This window comes from Pelodiscus sinensis, chromosome 13 (assembly GCF_049634645.1).
Source record: "Pelodiscus sinensis isolate JC-2024 chromosome 13, ASM4963464v1, whole genome shotgun sequence".
In the NCBI taxonomy this organism is placed as follows: Eukaryota; Metazoa; Chordata; order Testudines; family Trionychidae; genus Pelodiscus; species Pelodiscus sinensis.
Genome location: NC_134723.1, coordinates 44,992,475 through 45,010,173, shown reverse-complemented (window position 1 = coordinate 45,010,173; position 17,699 = coordinate 44,992,475). Strand labels below are relative to the sequence as shown.

The following is a 17,699-nucleotide window of genomic DNA, read 5'->3' as shown; positions in this document are numbered from 1 at the left end:
CATTATGGACACCTCAGAACAGAAAAGACATGGCTAAGCAGGGAGGCATTCACAGAAGAGCAATCAACATTACAAAGGACCTGACAAGACTATCTTATAAAAATGAAGAACAATGTTGTCCCTTCTTCCAGCCCCCAATCTGAAATTGGAAACACTCTTCTACTGAGAAGGATCAGGGGACATAGGCTCTGCACGTCTTTTCAGTGGACGTGGACGTCTTTTCCAGTGGATGAGATCAGTGACGTAGAATCTGGGTACAATCTATGTGCAACTTTTTTTACTGGTGCACACAGCCGGCCTGGAACAGAGAAGGCCAAACAGCATGCAGGGACAATCTCTTCTTTCAGGGGATCTGAGCTCAACTTCAATTCCCAATTCCTAGGAGACAACTCCTCCTCGAGAATTTGCTCCAATCACAGGCCCAGGTGGAGAACAGACCACATGTGCCACCTGCTGGCCCCTGCTGCAATAGTGAATAGAGAGAGCTTCTATCGATGTCACAGAAAGAGAGATTTAAGGGCTGAGGGTTTAATGAGGTGAAATCAACGAAAGGAAAACAAAAATCCGTGCTGAGTATCAAGAATGAAGTGGCAACAGTAAGACTTGTTAAGCTGCAGGACAGACTTGCGGAAGATCTATCCTTGGAGACCTTTAGAAGTGGACTGGGAAAAGCACTGTGTACTCAGGTTTTGAAGACACCCTTAAAAAGAAGGTGCCTAGAGGAACGATGGCCCAGGTGTGTTTATTTACTTCTGCCACTGTACAAACCAAAGCATACGCCCGATCACTGAGCACAAGTACTGACTTGTTGGCTGGGAATCTAACAACACACAGCTGCTTCTATTATTTAACGTGTCTCATCGGAGGCAACATTCAATCTGTAGTCGTGTTTCCGGGATTCCTCAACTGAACAGTTTTAATACATGACAATTGTTGGCAAACACATTAGGGCATTTTTTAAGCATGCTACCTCAATAGTGTCCTTCTAAGTCAAATGCTACGTTGTTGGCAGAACAGGTAATCGGCAGAACAGAGATGAGGGACGAAGGGACTGGCATAATTCAAGACTTGTTTTACAGTTCTGATGAATAATATTAATGTTGATTCTAAGCATTTTTTTTTACCTATTTACATGTTCACACTTGCATAACATAACAGGGATTTATGCATTCCCTCTTGATGTTTATCAATTCCAAATTTCACCAGGGAAGGAAATTATGCAAAGGTGAGACGTTAATTATTTAATGACAGTGGATTTCGAATTTCAAAAAGCTGCAACTTTATAACCTTTAAAACACGAATTGTCAACATCACGTCAACATACGCAGTAAACATCTGGAAGTCAAATTCTGATAAGTTCTCAAGCAGCATTTGCATAGAGGCATTTTACTTTGCCTCCCTGTCAATTTTGACTAATATTGGCAGAAGTGGTTTTGGTCACTTTGGGTGGATTCCAATGAAATCAACATTTGCCAGTAATACGCGGATCCTGCCCTGTCCAGTTATGGGCCGCTCTGGTACTGATAAGGGAAGCTCCACAGACGTCTCTAGGCTTGGGTACAAAGTGTATCTCTAGCAAATGCCCAAAACACAGGGATGGGTCCAGACAGGGTGGCTGGGGGTTGCCAGGTATTCTGGATTCTTCCACACCAGTCAGAGCCAGTTCTGCTGCCTCCCATCCTACGTACTGATTTATCCCCGAGGGGATGAGGGAACTGTGCCATCGGCTACACCGCTCCTTGGTAACATTGGGAGACTTAACGCTGGATGCTCCGCAGAACCCACGGAGAGAAAGGATCCATGGCGCAGCAGTAAGGAGGCAGATGGGAGTCTCTTCGGGCCCTCAGCTGTGGATTCTTTTTCCTCAGCAGGAGCAAGCCAAGGCTTGGTTGCATGATCACGAGACGAATTAGCTCCCTGGGTGCAGCGGGTGCAGCCAGCAGGTGGCGCTATGAGACACAGGCTGCGTATATCTCTATGACACAATTTCTACGTCTACATCTCCTTTGGTGCCTCCTGCTGTCCGAACGGCAGATGGGGTGGAGTCCAATTCCCTGCCCATGGCCGGCTTCACTTCTACTCCAGATTGCTCAGCTGCTCCTTTACAGGGACAATTTTTGCCTCAGGCTCACAAGGATCTCTCTAAAAACAAGAGCTTCTGATGATGATAAAGCCAGAGGGGGATAACACGATAACAGGAATCCAGAATTTATAACAGGAAAATGGGGAGGGAAAGGTACCTGTCAATTGTAGGGCCAGTGCTAACGAGGCTCATGAAGTGGGCTGGAAGTGTCGCATACTTTGCTTTTGCTGTAAAAACGAGGCGTTAAATGCAGGCAAGGCTGGCTTTGAAATGCGGCACCCAGTTAAGGAGATCTCTGAACCTTAACTTCCCCCGCCCTCTTGGGCATCCACCAGTTTGCTCCAACTGGCAGGTAGGCTCCTAAAGCCATGTCTATGCCATGCAGAAGATTGACGCAGCCACTGTCGATCTTCCAGGGTTCGATTTAGTCGGTCCTAGCGAAGACCCACTAATTCGAACTCAGAGGGCTCCCCCCCTCAGCACCTGTAGTCCTGCTCCTCACAAGGAGTCAGGGAAGTCAACGGGAGGATCCACTCCCGTTGACTTCCCGCTGTAGGGATGCCACGAAAACGCGATTTAAGATACAACGACTCTGGTTACGTAATTTAACATAGCTGGAGTTGCATATCTTAAGTCAACCTTCTCCTTCAGTGCAGACCTGGCTTAAGCGTGCCCAGGAGATGGGCCCAAAAAGGGATTTATTTATTCTTCTTGGCGATCGCTGTCTTGGGCGATGCTCACACATTGCTGTCTAGGCAGCTTGCTACGGCCCAGTCACCACTTTGCTAGTGAAGTGTGCAAGGTCATGCCCAGCAAAAGGAGATCCTCACACTCCACCAACGGGAATGCCCTTAGCTGTAGCACATGAACTCCAGTGCTTGTGTTTTCTTGTCAGGCTTCCTGGCAGCAGGCTGGCTGGTTATATGTAGCGTCTTGACAGAATTCCAGAGGGGAGTTCATTACTGGAGGGCTAGTCGGATTCTCAGCTATTTCCCAGCTAGCAACAACCCTGTCTGTTTTGGGTACCAATGCAGGATGACTGACTTCAGAAGTAAACATCAGAACGGCCAGACTGGGTCAGATCCAAGCTCCATTTAGCCCAGTGTCCTGTCTGCCGACAGTGGCCAATACCTGGTGTCTCAGAGGGAGTGAACACAACAGAGAATCATCAAGTGATCCATCTCCTGTAATTCAATTCCAGACAGACAAAGGCTAGGGACACTATTCCTACTCACCCTGGCTAACAGCCACTGATGGACCTAACCTCCATGAATGTATCTAGTTCTTTCTTGAATCCTATTAAAGTCCTGGTCTTCACAACATCCTCTGGCAAGGAGTTCCACAGGTTGACTGTGCACTGCGTGAAGAAAATCTTCCTTTTCTTTGTTTTAAACCTGCTACCTATTAATTTCATTTAGTGACCCCAACTTCTTATGTTATGGGATCGAGTAAATAACTTTTCCTTATTCACCAGTCTTGATTTTATAGACCTCTATCATATCCCCCTTAGGGTATGTCTAGACTACATGTCTCCGTTTCACGAGGCATACTGGAGCAGTCGACAAAGGCTTCCCTTGTCGACTGCGGCGTGTCTAGACTGCCCCGCTGTGCCGATCAGCTGATCAGCAGCACAGCGCGGTAGCCATTTTGATGTAAATGAAGCAGCGATTATTTAAATCGCTGCTTCATTTTGCTATGTCTAGTAAACTCACCTATATGGTTCCGTCGACGGAGCCATGTAGTCTAGACATACCCTAAGTGTCCTCTTTTCTAATCTGACAGTCTTTTTAATCTCTCTTCATATGAAATCTGTTCCAAACCACTAATAATTTTTATGCCCTTTTCTGAACCTTTTCCAATGCCAAGATAGCTTTTTTGAGATGAAGTGACCACTGTCTTATTCTCGATCCCTTTTTTTTAAATGATTCCTCACATTCTGTTTGCTTTTTTGACTGCCGCTGCACACTGAGAGGATGTTTTCAGTAGGGCTGTCAAGCAATTAAAAAATTTAATCATGATGTATCGCGTGTGCTTCCCCTTTGAAATGCCGCGGCGGCGTTTCAACGGGGCAGCGCTGCATGGAGCCCGGGATCAGCTGGGGATTCCAGCTGATCCCTGGCTCTGCTGTTGCAAAGCCCCTTTGAAGCACTGAAGCAGCACCTCAAAGGGGGAGCACAGCATTAATGCCTGTGATTAACGTGTTAAAAAAATTAACGCGTTAATCCTGTCCTGCGTTAATCACAGGTGTTAATGCACGTCAATTAACAGCCCTAGTTTTCAGAGAACTACATTTTTGTATCTACAATTTTGGCGCACATGCGCAGTACCTCCCCACGTAGGGGGGAAATACTAGAATTTATCCGTAGACATGAGTTGCCATTGGTATGGCGTAAGTCGATGTGTCTGCGTGTACAGATCCATTTTAGGGTTTACATGTACATAGTGCAGATCCCACAACTTTCCCATGTGAAAACAGGAAGTGCCGCTCATCGATCTTGAAGCTTTTCAATCATGCTCCGATTGTAAACGTTATCTGCCTTCGGGATCTTTAATGTGTTGCAGATGTGCCAAAGGATAAAAGGCCTATCACAAAAGTCCTCTCAGTGGTTTTTCCACTGGGCCACATAATAATGAATTTATTAGCATACAGGGCTCACCCACATATGCTTATAGTCACTCTCAAACTTTTGACTTGACAGTTTATACAAGTGCGTTTAAATCATTAAGGTTTCAGTTGAGTGTGCAGCTATTACGGAGTCATTATAAATAAGAAACAAGGTTATACGTTATGCAACAGGAGATAAATCAAAATGAGTGTATTGGAAATCATTTGGGGTTTTATTTTTTTTCCCACTCTTAGTTTTTGTTTCTCCTGATTTTCAGAACCATTCAGGGAGGCAACTAACAGAAAAAGGAGTGGTCAGCAGCTGTTTGTAGACAAACTGCTGGAACCAAAATATATGAGTAACTGGTGAGCAGGAGAAGTTTAGCTCACCAGTATCTACACACTATCAAACTGAGCTCCTGGAAGGGTCAAGTTGGTCATGAATCTTCTTTGTGGAAGAGTCGCCCAGCTGGCAACTTGTGGCCATCTTTTGTTTTAACTTCTGCTCTGTATTCTGCCTTTTATCGCCAGCCTCTGTATCTTCCTAGGGTTTTAATCATCTACTGCCACAACCAGAGGCGGGTGCGTCATCTCTCCTTTTAAAACGTCACGATTGATGGAGAAGCAGCCAGGTTTTTTAAGGTTCTTCTGCCTCATTTTGACTTTGGGCACAATTAAGCCTACTGCAAATTAGATGGCAGAGCCAAGGAAAAAGATCTTCATCCGACCTTGACACGGCCTTGGAGAACAAGTTCAAAAAAGAAAGAAAAACTCACCAACCTGTCACGCACTGATTTTGAACCAGAAAACAATCAAGCAGAGCCCTCAAAAATCAGCTGCGAGCTATTTAACTTGATGGATCGCTAACCTAACAATAGTCCAAAAATGGAGAAGAATAACAGCACAATTCTGCCCCGTCTAAAGGCTTCTCCCATCTTCAACAACATAAAGATGCCCAGTAATTAAAAAAGGGGAACCATCAATCATTTGAGAAATCAACCCTTCTACTGCCTGTTTACCTTCCTCAGTAAGCAGGGAGATAATCCCACAGAAAAGTGCAGTCTTGGGTGTATGCACATATTTGCTGAGCTGTGCACAGGATAGAAATTCGATTTCATAAAAGATTTTGAAATTTCAGAATCTGGTTCTCTTTCAAATCAGAAGAGCCACTGAACAGTTTGAAATTCACATCGAAATGTTTTTGAAAACATTTCAATGGGGATCAATGAAAGTGTTGTGTTAAATTTTGACTTTTTAATGTTTTTACTAGGTCGTAATATGGATGATCACATCGTACCAAATTAAAAACAAAAATCAAAACAAACAAAAAAAGTCATTTCAAAACAAAATAATCTAAATGTTTCGAAAATGTCAGAACAGGATGCCAGAACATTTTTTTCCCCCTGGCTTTCAACCCAAATTACAAAGCATTTTGTATCTTTCCATATACATTTCGCCTGCCAATACGCATTTATGTGCTAAAGCTATACTACATAAAAAAAAAGCGCTACACTAAAAGAACACAAAGGTTGCAAAGTCAAACACTCAGATATCAGGAAACGCCAAAACAGCCCCATTCGTTTCAATGGGACAGCTTGTTTGTTTAAAGTTAAGCATGTGCTTAACTGCTTTGCTAGATCCCTTGTTGCAGGATGAAACTGAAGAGAATGGACTATGAAGAACATCTCACTAAGACTTTCCAAAGAGGATGGAGAGAGGCTGTTCTCAGTGGTGGCAGACGGTAGAACGAAGAGCAATGGTCTCAAGTTACAACGGGCGGGGTGGCCCGCAAGCCTTGGCGAACTAGGCAGTTGCCTGATGATGACGTCATGGCCATTGACGGCCATGCAGGCAGGGGCGCCAAGGGGGCGCCGATTGCGCCACCTGCCTGGGGCGCCAGCTGTCGCAGCCAGCCTCGGGCCGCTCCTGACAATGGCGGAGATCTAGATTGCATAGTAGGAAAAACCATTTTACTAGGAGGGTGGGGAAGCACTGGGACGGGTTCCCTAGGGAGGAGGTGGAATTTCCATCCCTAGAGGTTTTTATGTCCTGTCTTGACAAAGCCCTGGCTGGGATGATTGAGTTGGGCTTGGTCTTGCTTTGGGCAGAGGGCTGGACTCGTCTCTTTCAGCCCTAGGAGTCTGACTTCACTCTTTATTACTGACATTTTGCTGTGGTAGGCAAAGAAATTGCAATGTTCAAGGGAGACGTTAGATCAAAATCCAGAATCGTAACACACCGGAATCAAAACCAGAGAGACAATGCAGGCTGCTCCTTAAGACAGAGGAACCCAATTCACCCCCATCTTGTTCTAGGCTAGTTCTTTGCAGACTTACCCAATTCACATGCCTCCCCCTTACAGTGCCCCCAATCCTACACACAGGACCAGAAAACCCCTTACAAATCAACGTGACAGCTTGTCATTTCAACACCATTTTCCATACATCAGAGACGTAAGCAACAACTACCCCTTCGGCTAGATAAAATGCGAGGGGAATCCTGTTCCTCTTTTCCTATAATGTGTTCACACAGCAGGGTGACAAGTAAGATATACAGACTTAGACATATAGGCTATCTGGGAAATCAATACCATGATTAGACCAGCCTAGGGAGACAGAAAAAGGCAACAAAGGATTATACATGTCTTCAGAAATCAGAGAGACTCTTAGACTAAAGGGCACATAAGGAAATTTAAAAAACGCTGAAATAACATGAAGTTGAGACACAAAGATTTAATATAGGATAAAACATGCATCTCCAGGCTTAGCTTGATACAATGGGGCATAGACGGATCAACTGGTATTCCCTTACATACGCCTTGATGTTTAGGTATGTGATGAAAGAAAGTACATTTCATCCTTATGCGAATTAGATTTTTATTTTATTGTCTAACATCAATTTCGGTCGGACTGGAGGACTTAAAAGGTCTTTTCTGTCTCAAGAGCTATTTGAAAATAAATAATTCATTTACATCGTATGTAAAAAAAACCACAATCTCAGCGAGGAGGCCGCCATTAAACCTCTCCGCTCTCGCTCTGCTAGGGATTTTTTAATTGTTCCAGATCCGCGGAAGGGAATTTATGAACATCTGGGCTTAGTTTAAGACTCCAAATTTGCCTCTTAAATGTCAAAGCGGCAGGGCTGATTCTATCCAGGTTCAGTTGTCTGGTCTTTAGGAAGAGACGCACACCGCACTCAAACCAGGAGTGAATTGGTGTCGGTCTGGTTAGCACCACCAAAGTCCAAAGGTCAAATTTCATCTGCTCCAGATTGGGCGTAAACACAGAGTCTGGTGTCAGTCATAAGAACATAAGAACGGCCGTACTAGGTCAGACCAAAGGTCCATCTAGCCCAGTATCTGCCGACAGTGGCCAGCACCAGGTGCCCCAGAGAGGGTGGACCGAAGACAATCATCAAGCGATTTGTCTCCTGCCATCCCTCTCCAGCCTCTGACAAACAGAGGCCAAGGACACCATTTTATCCCCTGGCTAATAGCCTTTTATGGACCTAACCTCCATGAAATTATCTAACTTCTCTTTAAACTCTATTATAGTCCTAGCCTTCACAGCCTCCTCTGGCAAGGATTTCCATAGGTTGACTATACGCTGTGTGAAGAACTTTCTTTTATTAGTTTTAAACCTGCTCCCCATTAATTTCATTTGGTGTCCTCTAGTTCTTCTATTTAGGGAACTAATAAATAACTTTTCTTTATCGGCCCTCTCCACACCAATCATGATTTTATATACCTCTATCATATCCCCCCTCAGTCTCCTCTTTTCTAAACTGAAAAGTCCCAGTCGCTTTATCCTCTCCTCATATGAGACCTGTTCCAAACCCTTAATCATTTTAGTTGCTCTTTTCTGAACCCTTTCCGAGGCCAAAATATCTTTTTTGAGGTGAGGAGACCACCTCATATCAGGGAAGTCGATGGTCTTCATTGGACAGTCTAGATAGGACTACCAACAACCCGCAATGAAAGGGAGTGATTTGCATTAGAGCATTCACACCTTAACAATGGTGGTGACTTCTGAAATCAGAATGGTTCTTTTATTTCCCCGTCCTGACTAATGGCTACGGGTAAATTATTTCTAAAAAGCAGCCAAGGGCTCATCTTCATGTACGGTAGGGCAGTGGTGGTTTAGCGAAGATGCTCATACGCTGGCTGGAGAGCATTTCCCCTTGGTGTAGTGAATCCACCTCCCCAAGAGGCCGTAGCTGTGCGGGGGGAAGAACATATCCAGCAGACAGCGCTGCCTGTGTGGGGGTTAGGTCAATAGAACTAAGTTGCTCAGGGGTGTGGAATTTTCCACAGCCCGAGTACTGTAGCTATTATATTAGTCTACCATGCACCTGGCCGCGGGGACGTAAGAGGCTTACGACCGTTTCCAAAACTGATTAGGAGCCAAAACCCATTGACGTTCAGTGGGTGTTGAGCTAAGTCCCGGCTGAAAATAAGTCGACAGCCCACACGTGTTTTGTAAACAGTCACCCGAGTCTCTACATTCCAGCTAAGAAAAGCCAGGCAGGGTTTGCCACAGGACAATCATCTTCACCCTCTTCTCAATAACTTTCCCAGACGGAAGACGGACCTAGAGTCCCACGCTCTACGGGGCATGGGGAACACAAGGGGCGAGGGCTAGGGCAGAGAGCTGGGTTGTGGGGAACCCGACTCACACACCAGCCCTGACAAAAGAGGAGCTCCACGTGGCTTCTTCCCACACACACTAGGGCCAGCCCACGCGTGTGACTAGCCTCGGGGGAGGGGTAATACGGAGGGACGTACAGACCACTGACATCTACTTGCTCACTTGACACTGGGCGCAGGGACCTCAGTGTAAACGAGAAGTGGGCCCCTCCCCTTTCCCTTCACTTAGTGGCTCCTGCCCCTTTACATTATATGGAAGAACCACGCGAGCGAGCCCGGCAGCAGCACCCACCCAAGAGAGAGAGACAAAAAGCCCATCCAGACAAGAAGATCCAAGTCCCATCTGAGGGATGGTCATACAGCGCCCTGGCGCGGTGGGACAGGACGGGCTCTGGGGACTAAAACAGAGAAAAGGATGGGTGCAAAATGTCAGAATTGGGTTTTCCGCTTTTACAGACATCCTGCAGGAGCATCAGGGCTCTGGCCTGGCTCCCCTCCTCATGTCTAGGCTGCCTGGCTAGTGGACTAGCATGAGCAACTGAGGCTGGTATCTATATCCCATCGGCAGCCCTGTGCGGATGAACGTGCGGTGGGCTATTTTAGTCACTAGGGACAGTGAAGGAATTGTGCCTTCACAATCAACGTAGCGCATTGGCTTCTCCCCCGCACAAGAGTCTGCTAGTTCTATTTCTACAAGTATAACACGGGGTGGGGGAAGGGGATCCCCAGGCAAACAGCCTCCCCGCTACAGACAGCCACGAAGGAGCCAGTTTCCCCAGAAGCCTGGCGTACAGGAAAACACGCACCTAGCATCTCCTCCGCTCTCAGTTCACCAGCGAGCTACTCTAGACACACTCCAGGGACCGGATTCACCCCAGCGTCATTCCAGGCCCGTATGCAGGAATTTCAGTGGACGGGGAGTGCGAGTCGTGGGAGGGGCTGATGGCTGTCCCACCCCCGTGGCCCAGCTCCGCCCCCAGACTCACTCCTAGGAGGTGGGGAGAGAAATCAGACCCAGCTTTCCCTCGGCTGGCCGATACGTGAGGGAGAGAGGCTCAGGCAAGGTGCCGCATCAGCCTCACGCTTCCTTGGGGACTTAGGGGGGCGTTTGCACCCTTCACGCACTTCCTCCCCCGCTGCGTATGGGCCGGCACTCCATTAACTTTAATGTGACGGGGCCCTGGGGCCCAAATACGAGGCAATGCTCAGAGGTGGAACAAAACCTCACGGCCTTCGTCCCTCACCTGCTAAGAACCGGAGCCGATTCTTAACTCCTAGTGCTCCGTTTCCGGAGCCCCCCCTGCAGTCGTCTTCGTCATCGCAGTCGCCGCTTTCCGACTCCTCCTCCTCCGTGCTCTGCTCGGGGGCTTTGCGCCGGGACAGCGCCATTCCTTTCAACAGCTGAAAGAGACAAGGGGACAGAGAAGGATGGAAAAGCCCCCTTCACTGCTGCTACCCCACTTTGCAGGGCTCAATTCTTTTGCAACAGCAGAAATTGCACTTTCCTAGCCTCAAAGCCTTCCACACACTTTGCTTGAGAGAAGCCTGAAGGAGCAAAGGGGCAGGCGAGAGGGAGAGTTAATTACTCATCAAGCCCAAGCGTCGGCTCGTTAAAGAACTCAGGGATGTTCAGGCCCACAATGGAGAAGAGACAACTGGCAAAAAAAAGTTGTGCTGAAGAATTTTGCCCTATTCTCCCAACATGCCCCCTACACAGAGCAACTGGCCGAATCCTGACTATGTGACACCAGGGGAACCGCAAACAGGCTAAATCAGCTACATATGGCTGCTTTGATTTACCACAGCGGGGCTCAGGGTGCATCTCTAAGAGTGGGATCGGCAGAAAAGCACTGGTCCAACTCCTACGGAAATCAATGACACTCCCAGTGGGAGCAGAGCTAGGAGGAGAGATAGGAGGAAAAGATAAGGCAGATCTCGCAGGATTTTTATTCTTGTGTGTCACCAGGCTGGAGAAAATCAGGCCCCAAAATACCACAATTATAGTTCGGGAGAACTGTTCTAAGACAACCGAGGTGTCAGAACTCTACTGTCCAATAAAAGGCAGCCGTCCCCCTTTAGAACTGACTCTCTTTTTCAGAGAGATCAACAACAAAAGTCCTGTCACCTTCGGATCAGGCTGCTATCTCAAAGCCACACAAAGTTTACCATGTGCACAGTTCCTGATGTACAGTACAGAGGCCACGAGCCACCGAAGGAATGCAGCAAACCGGCAGGCCGGATGGGCAAATCAGCCCGTTCTTTGGTTACTTGGCAGCGGTTCAATGAAAACGGGGCGGAGTCCCATGTTCATTTGCAGCATTAGGCTGGTCGTTCCGGTCACTCAATGCACACCCAGGATTGTGAAGGGCAAGTGGGACGCTTTTGAGTGGCTGTCGGGCTGTCCTGGGATACTAGAAAACCACAATGACTCCGGCCTGGTAAAGTGGCAGATCATAACAAGAGCCTGCCACATATGGTAGAAACAATGCAGCGAAAGAACTTTTAACTCACCCAAAGTAACCACAAGTGTCTTCAAATCTTAATATTGCCTCGATATTTTTGTGGAAAGCCTTAGGCAGGGCTTAATTTGTAATGAAAGAGTATCAGGGCTCAAGCAAGTTTTTTACATTCATAATTGAGGCAGCAAGTCCAAAGGTGGCAGGATTATGAACTGCGAAGTAAGCACTGGCCTTAGCTAACCAGGATATGCTCTGTGTCTAAAAACACTGAAACCAGGTCTACACTGCTGGGGGAAGGTTGGCTTATGGTACGCAACTCCCGCTATGTAAATAACATAGCGGGAGTTGACATACCTTAAATCGAGCTTGGCACTGTCGCCACTTTGGGAGGTCAATGGGAGAAACGCTCCTGTCGGCTTCCCTTACAGCCCAACCGTGGTACCCTCAGCATTCAATGTAATGGGTCTTCACTAGACCCGCTAAATCAAACCCCGGACGATTGATTGTCAAAGCATCACTCCTCTGGTGAGTGGAGATGTGGCCTGAGTAAAATCAAATGTCCCTAGTGAACGTAAGACTAAGATTATCATCACACACGTTTGAAAATTCATGATACTGTCGCATAACAAGGGTGGAAGGAAATGGACACATTTTGCATCGTTGATTTCCTTTTGCTGATCTTTCTCATTCAGTTTCTAAAATAACCGAACTACTCCATCAAACACAGATTTGTTTGTACAAGTTTGAGTCAGCATGTTCATATATGCTGAAAAATTCCATCCCCACCACGACATAACTAAAAGCTTGGATTTAATCAGCTGACATAAGAAAAGGAAAAAGTAACAGACGCTATTACAGAATGCAGGCTCATTGCATACTTTAGAGGTTCAGTAGTTTCATCTGGTGCAGTGATGTGCATACCTCTCAAGGCATTTTTAATATCTGGATTCCAGGTTATATTTTTAAACGATTAAACTGGTATTAGAAAACAGCTCCCAAAATATTTGGTTGCTGGAGTTTATACAACCTTAGAGGAATGTTTTCAGCGTCTGGCTTCTCATGTCCACAGCAATGTAAACACATATGTTACTGTTTCGATTAGAGTTGCATAACCTAATGAAAAGCAAATGGTTTGGACTCAAATCCACTTTATTTTTGCTTTTCATGCCACCCATATTTACATGTGGCACACATTTAATAATGACCCATGTAAAAAGGTTTGCTTCACATATTTAGAAATATGATGTATGGAAAGTAGCTGGGAAATCTATTAGGTGCGTAGGAGCTGAAACAAAAAATGAAGGTGGACAGTTTTGCACAGTTAAATAGGCAGTGTCATTCTACATGCCTACTACCGAAAGCCCCCACAGATGGAAGACTGTGAAGTTCATAAACCTATTTGCATTTATAGAAGGATGATCACCTGTCACAGATGATGTCTTCATGGCTCTCTATTAAAGTACCAGCTAGCTGGGTACACTCCCATATGGTAACACCAAAGAGAACTCCCACATCAGATACGTTTCCATCTGCTCTTCACACCATTGCTTTTCTTTCACAACAAACTCTCCTTTCACTTTCCTCCCCCTTTTTAATTGAAATAGCTTCCAGAAAACGTCTACAAAAGGACTCAAAGGGTGTGTCTTCACAGCACCCTTAGCTTTAAATAGCTTATTGCGTAATTTGGCACTGTCTTTACACTGCAAATTTCGAAATAACTCACTATTTCAAAATTCCCCTTAACCCTCGTGGAACAAGGGATACCAGGATGTCAGAATAAGCCACCCGTTATTTCAAAATTTATTTCGAAATAACGGGCTGCTTCAATAGATGCGGAGTAGCTATTTTGGGATACTGCATGTAGACGTATCCATAGGGCAGCTTATTCTGATGTCCCGGTAACCCTTATTCCACAAGAGTTAAGAGGAATTTCAGAATAACGAGTTATTTCAAAATTAAGCTATTGTATAATTGGGCAAATTGTGTAGCTTATTTCGAGCTAAGGGTGCTGTGTAGACGCACCCAAAGTGAATTAATAAATTATGATGGAAAACTGAGAAGACTGAGTTGTCTGAATGGCATGACTTTCATATCTCCATTCACCAGCGCCTACAGATCATCTCATCGTGTACTTGGAGCCTGATCCAAAAGATACTGAAGTCAAGGGGTGTGAGGAAAGAGGGGGTGTTTCCATTCACTTCAAAAGACTTTGGCTCCTTGTGGGCGTTCTGGAAGAACCTATTTTTCAGAGGTACAAACATTTCCCCTGGAAAACTGCATGGCCACTTAAATAACAGCAGCTGTAGTTATGGGGTAGCAAGATTTCATGTCGGAGAGGTATACCGTAATCATGACTTTACATCTTTTGATCAACAGAGGCCCCTCTCCAAACTAAGCCAAAGGTGGTTATGGAAAAGACTCAGGAGGAATCATGTTAAAAAGTGAACCAAGAATAGCTCCTAATATTGGTCGCATAAGTCGATTACTGGCCGAGGGCACTTGCAGGGTGGCATGTTAGTTTGTTGTGTACAGTCCATTCTTGGAGGCGGGTGAAATAATCCTGCTTTTGCAGAGAAAGGTTACTATATTTATTAGCAGGAGTGGGTGGGTGATGTCCAATGGCCTGCAACATGCAGAAGGTCAAGGTAGAGGACCATGACGGTCCCTTCTGGCTTAAAAGTCTGTGCATATGTAGAGTGAAGGGGCATGGCCTACCTCCAAGATTGAGAGGCAGAAACCTGGCCCCACCCCTTGGTGGGCAGAGCCAGAAAAGCCACGCCTCCTGCCGCTCAATTGCGCAAGAGCCGGTGAAGTGAGCAGATGTCTTCCCCCAAAATGGAGTTCTGCAGTGCTGAAGACCTAGAGGAGGTACTGGCCAGTACCCAGAGGAGCTACTGGGACTGCCGCTGGCTGTGGACCTGAGGGAGACAGGGGACCCCCAGGACATGGAAGCACACACAGACGGGACCACAAGTAGTTGTCCAGGGACACAACATGAGCCTGGTTATGTTGCCCAAGTCTAGGTCAGTGTGTTTTGGTGGGATCCCCACTAACGTTAGGGCCCTGAGCTGTGACCCAGCGGACCAGGCGCCATAACCCCTGCTGCCTGCCCCATCCCACAGGGGGCAGCCTCCCCCTTTATACTGGTGCTTTGTGCTGCCCACTGGGTTGGAGCCTGGGGACTGCTGGGGGCTCTACCCCCTCCGGGGGTTAGAGCCACTTCACTGCCTCTTGTTCTGCCCTGCCCCGAGGGCCAGAATCCGAGACTGCTACCTGCTGTTGTGTGCAGGCGGTCCCCAACGGACCAACAGGGCGTGTTCCAAAAGTCCCTTTGCCAGTTGGCTGCTTGGAACTCGGCGTGTCGCCCCACAGAAACGACATTCTAAACGGCAGTTAGGTGCCTGGGCTGGCCCGGTAAAGCCGCTTTAACCCATCATGGAGCTGAAATGCCCTGAAATGCCCGTGTCTTGGCAAAGAGAGAGAGTAGAACGATTATTTATTTCGCCTCCAACACCAGCACTTGAGGACAGGCAGGTTTAATTAGTAGAGGATGAGGAAGTAGTTGGGAGAGTCTGGGCATCCTCCAGCCACCATTCCTTCCCCCGCGGGCTCTGCGTCGGCTCCTGTGGCCAGTCCCACCCCTCGCTGCACCCAGCCCCCAAGAGGCGGCGAGTGGCGTAAGCGAGGGCTAGAGGTCTCCAGAAGACCAGGGGTCGGTTTTGCTCTTCAACGTGCTACTTCCCTCCAGCCGCTGGCTGTGCGGCCACCCCTTGCTCCTCCGGCTGGCACTTGTGTGGCTCCCCTGGGCCTGCAGGTGAGCTTTGGCGTGAACGTACTCAGGGCGCGTTGTACTAGAGAGGGGGCGTGGCCTCCGCTCAAGACTGATGGAGCGGGACAGCCATGGAGACCCCCCCACTCTCCTTGCAGGTCAGAACCAGAACTTCTCAGAACCAGGCTCTGGTGTGGGTGTCCACACAGCTACTTATAGCCCCCAGCCCAAGCCCTGCGCGTCTGAATCAGCTGGCCTGGCCAGACGTGTGTCTTCTCATAGACTTCAAGGTCAGAAGGGACCATTATGATCATCTAGTCCGACCCCCTGTACAATGCAGGCCACAGAATCTCACCCACCCACTCCTGAAATAACCCTCTCACCTATATCTCAGATATTGAAGTCCTCAAATGGTTTAAAGACCCCAAGATGCAGCGGATCCTCCAGCAGTGATCCATAAAGCATGCCCTAGGAGTCTAGGATAATGGTTCTCTTCCCGCGGCCTGCACGCAGCAATAGCCCAGCTCACCTGTGTGCTAAAGGCTGTGGGGAGAGGTACCAGCTACCCTATAACGCAGCGGGGTCCAGGCTTCTGCGTGTTCCTCAACCCCACACAGCAGGGTCAGAGTCTGGGTCTGCTGTTAATTAGAGGAGGATGTTAAATGTCGCAGCGTTAGAGGTCCAGGTTCCACTCAAGAGTTTGCGCTTTGCTTTGCTCGAAGTCGTGTTTCCAGAAACTGGAGTCAACGTTCCTTAAATCAAATTTCTGTGGCATCCCCCCCCACTCTCCCACTGACTTTCCTTATTCCTCGCAACCTCGTGGAGAACCGGGATCGACAGGGGCACCATCAGTGATCGATTTAGGGGGTCTTTACTAGACCTGCTAAATCAAACCCCAGACGATTGCTCTCCGCAGCGTCAATCTCAAGGTCCGTGTTGACCTCGCCTTAGAAGAAGCCACCCAAAATTAGTGGATGCAGTTGACCATTGGGATGCCTAATTCTCCTCAGCCCCATTGCTGTGACAGGAGACCCAGTGACAGCATTAGCACTGAACATGATTGTCCAAAATGAGGAATGTTTCTGCCAGACATTTTTCTGCAACTGTGTAGATTTGCTTATTCCATTTCCATGATAATTCTGAATATTATTTTAACAGGAAGCTCAGCCGCCGTCTTTTCCACTGTGCATTTGATCATATTCCAAGGGCTTGCTACAAGCATGCGAAGAATTCAGCAAAACTCTTGGAACATTTTTATTAAATTCTTTCAGTCAGGCAAACAAAATTACAGGACAGCTCTGTTCACCAGCAGGCTACCAATATGAATTCAGTCTTCCCTCAATTCCTAGGGGGATTTTTAGTTTGACAGAAATCATCGCTGCTCGCCCTAATAAACAATTCATTGCGCTGCTTGAGTTTGTTGTTATATTTTTTTTTTAATTATGTTGCGATGCATGTTTCTGCCTTAAAAGGGAAGGGGACTTCTGGCTCAATTTGGGTTTGCAGGCATGATTTCAGAGTTTGTTATTATAAGCAAAGTTGGGTGGGGTGCACTGTTGCAAATCTCGAGGCTAAGATAAGAATGCAAAGATTAGGCAATAGTTAAAGGAGCAAAACATATTTCTAGCTAAGGGCTACGAAGATCTGATTAAAAAGCTTCATTACTGCTAGGGTACATCTACTTCATCCCAGATCACACATCCTCTCCACAGGAGTATGGCCCTTGACCACTTTCCAAAATCTTGGAGCGGCCCCCCACCAAAAATTATCCCCCTCCCCCCAGTCTAGGGCTAACATACATCCTGTCTACTACTCGCCTGTATCCCCCGGGCCTGACCCTGTCACAATATTTACATCTATCTATCTATCTAGCTAGCTAGCTAGCTATCTAACCTGTCTATCTATCAACCCGTTCCCACAATGTGTTGTATATTTTGGATTAAGTCCATTATAGAGATGTGGCATATTTTTGTCATTCCGGTTTGGCAGAGTGGCAATCAGGTAACTAGTATCGGGGTAGCCGTGTTACTCTGAATCTGCAAAAGTGACAAGGAATCCTGTGGCACCTTATAGACTCACAGATTGATGGGAGCATAAGCTTTCGTGGGCAAAGACCACGAAAGCTGATGTTCCAATAA

At 47.0% G+C, this 17,699-nt stretch overlaps 1 protein-coding gene and 1 long non-coding RNA gene across 3 annotated transcripts in view; one reads left to right on the top strand and one right to left on the bottom strand.

Moving 5' to 3' along the window:
• The window catches only part of GPC3 (glypican 3), a 299,836-nt gene that overhangs the window by 43,793 nt on the left and 238,344 nt on the right, over window positions 1-17,699 (bottom strand). Inside the window, exon 7 of one of the 2 annotated variants that reach the window (XM_075941137.1) lies at window positions 10,578-10,734. The exons of the other annotated variant lie outside the window; for it this stretch is intronic. Within the exon in view, the coding sequence (XP_075797252.1) occupies window positions 10,578-10,734 (157 nt within the window). The remainder of the gene's footprint in view (window positions 1-10,577; window positions 10,735-17,699) is intronic. 2 annotated transcript variants of the gene reach the window in all.
• LOC142831307 (uncharacterized) lies at window positions 15,077-16,976 on the top strand. Its single transcript, XR_012907032.1, has 2 exons — window positions 15,077-15,326; window positions 16,724-16,976. It is a non-coding gene; the product is annotated as an uncharacterized LOC142831307 (long non-coding RNA).